The sequence below is a fragment of the Medicago truncatula genome, chromosome 7, assembly GCF_003473485.1.
Source record: "Medicago truncatula cultivar Jemalong A17 chromosome 7, MtrunA17r5.0-ANR, whole genome shotgun sequence".
Lineage (NCBI taxonomy): Eukaryota > Viridiplantae > Streptophyta > Magnoliopsida > Fabales > Fabaceae > Medicago > Medicago truncatula.
In genome coordinates, this window is record NC_053048.1 from 16461796 (window position 1) to 16467957 (window position 6162).

Genomic DNA, 6162 nt, shown 5'->3' on the forward strand with positions numbered 1-6162 from the left:
GAAATCTGTTTCAAAGTATTATCATCAGTAAAAGAGGAAAAAATCGAGAAACAAAACAAATAGGAATCAAAAGAGAGATAAAGGCTCAAAGTTTATTGATCGAATGACGCTGTGCCAATGGCATGACTTCATGGAGTTCTTTACAAAGTTTGAAAAGAAATGGTAATTTAAAAGGGAAAGGTACGTTGAACTTCATAACCCTATCCTTCTCTAACAACTTTGAAATCCGTTATCTTGCGGCTCGAATACTTTTGATAGCAGGTATGCCCCAAGTGTATCTGTGCCTGACTGGATGCAGTTACTTTGTCTTTTTCTTTTAATCCTTAACTTTTGCATAGACTGCCCTTTCGGGTTTTCACTCTATCAAGATGATGATCTATGTTTATTGTCTCTAATTTTTGCCTGGACCGCCCTTTCGGGTTTTCAGTCCACCGAGACGCTCATTTTTGCCTAAGCCGCCCTTTTCGGGTTTTCGACTTACCGAGCTGTTCTTTAAAATTTTTAGACAAAGTATTTCTTGACTGCATCCGTGTTCACAGGTCGTGGAAGTTCTTCACCGTCCATGGTTTGTAGAGTCATGGCACCACCTGAGAAGGCTTTTTTAACAACATACGGACCTTCATAATTAGGAGCCCACTTGCCTCGGGAGTCTGGTTGGAAAGAGAAAATCTTTTTGAGCACAAGATCACCTTCTTTAAACTCACGGGGACGAACTTTCTTGTCAAAGGCCTGTTTCATCCTTTTTTGATATAATTGTCCGTGACATAGGGCTGTCATGCGCTTTTCTTCGATTAGATTCAACTGGTCGTATCTATTCTGAACCCATTCAGCTTCTGATAAGTCAGCCTCCATTAGGACTCTCAATGATGGAATTTCGACTTCTACAGGAAGTACTGCCTCCATGCCATATACCAGGGAGAAAGGAGTTGCCCCTGTTGATGTGCGTACAGAAGTACGATATCCATGTAATGCAAAGGGAAGCATTTCATGCCAATCTTTGTAAGTCACCACCATCTTCTGGACAATCCTCTTTATATTCTTATTTGCAGCTTCGACAGCACCATTCATTTGAGGTCTGTAAGGTGAAGAGTTATGGTGCTCGATCTTGAAATCATCACACAATTCTTTCATCATCTTGTTGTTTAGATTTGTTCCGTTGTCGGTGATGATCCGGTTGGGGATGCCATAACGACAAATGATATGATTCTTGATAAATTTGACCACCACTTGCTTGGTCGCATTAGCGTACGATGCAGCCTCAACCCACTTAGTGAAGTAGTCAATAGCCACTAGGATGAAACGGTGTCCATTTGAAGCTTTGGGCTCAATCCTTCCGATCATGTCAATGCCCCACATAGAGAAAGGCCACGGAGAGGAAAGTAAATTGAGCGTAGTTGGCGGCACATGAATCTTGTCGGCGTATATCTGACACTTGTGACACTTTCTGGTATGCTTGTAGCAATCTGATTCCATTGTCATCCAGTAGTAGCCTGCTCGCAATATCTTTTTAGCCATTGTGTGCCCATTAGGATGAATTTCGAAGGATCCTTCGTGTATTTCATGTATCAATAAATCAGCTTCATATTTGTCTACACATCTGAGCAAGACTGTGTCAAAGTTTCTTTTGTACAAGATATCCCCATTCAGGAAGAAATTACTAGATAATCTTCTGAGAGTCTTCTTATCTTTGTTGGATGCTCCAGGAGGATACTCTCGAGTTTGGAGAAAAACCTTAATATCATGAAACCAAGGTTTATCGTCGAAAACTGCTTCAGCGGCAAACACATAAGCGGGTCTATCAAGGAATTTGACACTGATTAGTGGCACGTCATTGCGATGATTCACCTTGATCATTGAAGACAAAGTAGCTAAGGCATCGGCCATCTGATTCTCATCCCGAGGGATATGATGTAATTCCACTTTGTTGAAGAAGGTCAATAAACGTCTTGCATAGTCTCGATAAGGTATTAGTCCTGCGTGAAGAGTTTCCCATTTTCCTTTGATCTGGTTGATTACAAGAGCTGAATCTCCATATATTTCGATGTTCTTGATTCTTAGATCAATGGCTTCTTCAATACCCATGATGCAGGCTTCATATTCAGCGATGTTGTTCGTGCAGTCAAACCGGAGTCTTGCTGTGAAAGGGATGTGAGCACCCTTAGGAGTAAGGAGTACTGCCCCTATGCCGTTGCCGTATACATTGACAGCCCCATCAAATATCAAACCCCATACTGAATCTGGATCAGGACCTTCTCCGAATAGTGGCTCGTCACAATCTTTCATCTTTAGATACATAATCTCTTCGTCAGGAAAGTCAAACTTGATAGGTCGATAGTCTTCAAGTGGTTGGTGAGCTAAGTGATCAGCAAGAATACTGCCTTTAATTGCCTTCCGGGAACGGTACTCGATATCATATTCAGATAGTAGCATCTGCCACCGTGCAATCCTTCCTGTCAAAGCGGGCTTCTCAAATATATACTTGATTGGATCCATTTTAGATACCAGCCAAGTAGCGTGATTAATCATATAATGACGGAGGCGTTTGGCAGCCCAGGCTAGAGCACAACATGTCTTCTCGAGCATGGAGTAGCGAGATTCACATTCAGTAAACTTCTTGCTTAAATAATAAATGGCGTGCTCTTTTCTTCCGGTTTCATCTTGTTGTCCGAGCACACAACCCATGGAATTTTCTAGCACTGTTAGGTACATGATCAAAGGTCTTCCTTCAACTGGAGGGATGAGAATCGGTGGTTCTAGCAAGTACTTCTTTATGCTGTCAAAAGCCTTCCGGCAATCTTCGGTCCACACAATACCTTGTTCTTTGCGGAGTAGTTTGAATATCGGCCCACAAGTTGCAGTCATATGAGAAATGAACCGGGAGATGTAATTTAGTCGTCCAAGAAAACCCCTTACTTCTTTTTCTGTTCTCGGAGCAGGCATCTCTCTGATGGCTTTGACTTTGTCAGGATCTACTTCGATGCCTTTCTGGCTGACAATGAAGCCTAGAAGCTTTCCGGATCTGACACCAAAAGTGCATTTGTTGGGATTTAGACGAAGTTTGTACTTCCTCAGGCGCTGGAACATCTTCTGTAGATACTTGACATGGTCTTCTTCAGTAATCGACTTGACTATCATATCATCCACATAGACCTCAATCTCTTTATGTATCATATCATGGAAAAGAGTAGTCATACCCCTCTGATAAGTAGCTCCTGCATTGATTAAACCGAACGGCATTACTTTGTAACAAAAAGTGCCCCAAGGTGTAATAAATGATGTTTTCTCTCTATCTTCGGGTGCCATCTTGATTTGATTATAACCGGAAAATCCATCCATGAATGAGAAGACTTTAGACTTTGCAGTACTGTCAACCAACACGTCAATATGAGGTAAAGGAAAGTCGTCTTTCGGGCTAGCTTTGTTTAAATCACGGTAGTCAACACACATTCTGACCTTACCATCTTTCTTTGGAACAGGCACTATGTTAGCTAACCATTGGGGGTAATTTGATGTGATGAGGAAACCAGCGTCGATCTGTTTCTGTACCTCTTCTTTGATTTTGAGAGCCATGTCAGGGCGTGTTCTTCTCAACTTTTGTTTGACTGGCGGACACTCAGGTTTCAAAGGTAGGTGATGCACCACAATATCAGTGTCTAGACCCGGCATATCTTGGTAGGACCAGGCAAACACATCAACATATTCTTTGAGGAGCTCTATCACTTGCTGTTTAACACTTGTTTCGAGCGATGCCCCAACCTTGATTTCTTTCTTGTCTTCTTTGGTGCCCAAGTTAATCACTTCTAGCTCGTCCCCATAAGGCTGAATGGTCTTCCTCTCCTGTTCGAGTAGTCGAGAGATTTCGTCAGGGATCTCTTGATTCTCTTCTTCCTCCGCCTCATACACAGGGAACTCAAAGTTGGGAGAGATCATAGGGTTATGTTGTTCAACGGGTTCGTCGATTTCTAATCTGCACATGTGATGGATGATTTTTAGAAAAAAGATACATGCAGATTTTTTTTGAAGATTCATGTTGGGTTTTTTGTATTACCACTTTTCAGAAAAGCATAAAAGAAAATGAGACAAAACATCGGGAAAAAAACGACATTTTTATTTTATTGATGATAATTTCTTGAAATAAAAAGCCCTAGATAAGTTCACTTTCGCTTGGGGCGGGGCGAAAGGATGTTTTTTTTGTTTTTTTTTTTGAAAAGAAAAGCATAAACTAGACAAATGCATTACTTGGACAAGTGAGCAACAAAAGGAACATCTACGGCAACCCAATTGCGGCTGGATACTCCTGGCGTTATAAAACCTCGTGGCACACTTTCAGGATCATCTTCAATGATTGCATGGATAAAGCCCGAACTGTGGAAAGTGCCTTTCTTTGCTGTGGACAAACTAGTAGATGGGAAGAAACCCAAACCTTCTCGGTGCTTGTTTTCTGGAAGCTCTATCAGCTTTCCCCAGCTTGTGGACCCCCCTGCTTGTATGACCTTCTGAGCATCTCTCAGAGACGAGATAGAGGCTTCATTCCTCTTGGTATTCTTATCTTCTATAGTAAACCCTTGAAAAGGTGTCCCTTCGACATCGTCTGCCCCAATGAAAGAGAAAGATGACAAATGACTCACTAATAAGGCCTCTTCACCGTTTACAGTTACTAGCTTCCCATTCTTCACAAACTTCAGCTTTTGATGCAGCGTGGATGTGACAGCCCCTGCCTCGTGAATCCAGGGTCGACCCAGTAGGCAACTATACGAAGCTTGAATGTCCATGACTTGAAAATTAACTTGGAAAACTTGTGGCCCAACTGTGATAGGTAGAACCACCTCTCCAAGGACATCCTTCCTCGAGCCATCAAAAGCTTTCACCATTACCCCACTTCGTCTCAAAGGTGCGTCTTGGTAAGCGAGTTGGGCATAAGTTGTTTTGGACAACACATTCAAAGATGATCCAGTATCCACCAGCACATTTGACAAAGCATCGGTTTTACAGTTCACAGATATATGCAGCGCCCGATTATGGTTCCTTCCTTCTGCTGGGAGCTCTTCATCACTGAAACTCAAGTTGTTGCATGCAGTGATGTTCCCTACTATTCCGCCACACTGACCCACCGTTACATCATAATCCACAAAAGCTTGTTCTAAGACCTTCATTAATGCATCTTTATGGGCCTCAGAATTTAGTAATAAAGACATTATGGATATTTTGGATGGAGTCTGCATCAGTTGGTCAACAACCTTGTACTCGCTCTTTTTTATTAATTTGAGAATCTCATCAAACTCTGCATTTGTACCAGCCCCATTGGGTTGATCCACTTCTTTGGCGATACTAGCATCTTTAGTCCGAACCTCCTTGTTTACTGTAGCACCAATCTTCTTTGGGAACACTATGGGAACAACGCGCCCATTTCTCAGAACCCTACTGTCTTCAACAATATTATCCACACTAGACAAAGGCGGTATTGGAACCTCACGACCCTCTTCAATCATTGTAACACCCCGTTACCCAAAAGTAAATAAATAACAATAATCATCAGAGTATTTCACCAAACGGGTATGCTACATTGCAATTTCAAAATTCTTAAATAGAAAATAAAACTATTTAATCAAACCACTTGATAAAATGTGAAAACATAGCAGCGGAATAGTTTTCAATCCAACAACATCCTACGGCATTAAAGGCCTTAGCATACTTCATCAACAATGTTCAAAAGATAATAAAAGGCTCCACACCACAAGTTCCAAAATTTGATACATGGAAAGGAAAAGCAACAATAATAATAAAGATAAATCCCATCCCACGTATCAGAGCCCTAGACACGACTTTGAGCCACCACCAACTACTCAGGGTCACCTGCAAGTTACCCATAAGAAGGGCAACGTTTTCAAGCAGAAGGGGTGAGATTCACAACAATAAATATAGATATTAAAATCATCAAATGAATCTAACACCCTATTACTTCAAACATATTAATCTTGTAAATATCAATATTTAATTCACAAGTCACAACAACATCACCATAATAATCCATTTAGCAAGTATGCATACCATGTACATATTACCAATAACATCAACAACATATCAAGATCATAATGAATATATATGAATAAATGTATATTCAACATCAACATCAACATCAGATAAAGCCGAACAACAACCAAG

The 6162-nt window shown here is 41.1% G+C and overlaps 1 protein-coding gene across 1 annotated transcript; it reads right to left on the reverse strand.

Moving 5' to 3' along the window:
• Nucleotides 1-498: 498 nt before the first annotated feature.
• Nucleotides 499-5489, reverse strand: LOC120576989 (uncharacterized). Its single transcript, XM_039827869.1, has 2 exons — nucleotides 4240-5489; nucleotides 499-3967 (listed from the first exon to the last, which is right to left on the reverse strand). The coding sequence occupies exons 1-2, from the start codon at nucleotides 5487-5489 to the stop codon at nucleotides 502-504; spliced, it is 4716 nt and encodes a 1571-aa protein (XP_039683803.1). The 3' UTR covers nucleotides 499-501.
• Nucleotides 5490-6162: the final 673 nt, after the last annotated feature.

What these genes read in the sequence shown, in the direction of transcription:
- LOC120576989 (XM_039827869.1), bottom strand. Translation starts at nt 5,489, where the DNA reads ATGATTGAAGAGGGTCGTGAGGTTCCAATACCGCCTTTGTCTAGTGTG. An exon ending in TTTGTTGCTCACTTGTCCAA is followed by an intron (nt 3,968 to 4,239) that starts GTAATGCATTTG and finishes TCACATGTGCAG; the next exon opens with ATTAGAAATCGACGAACCCG.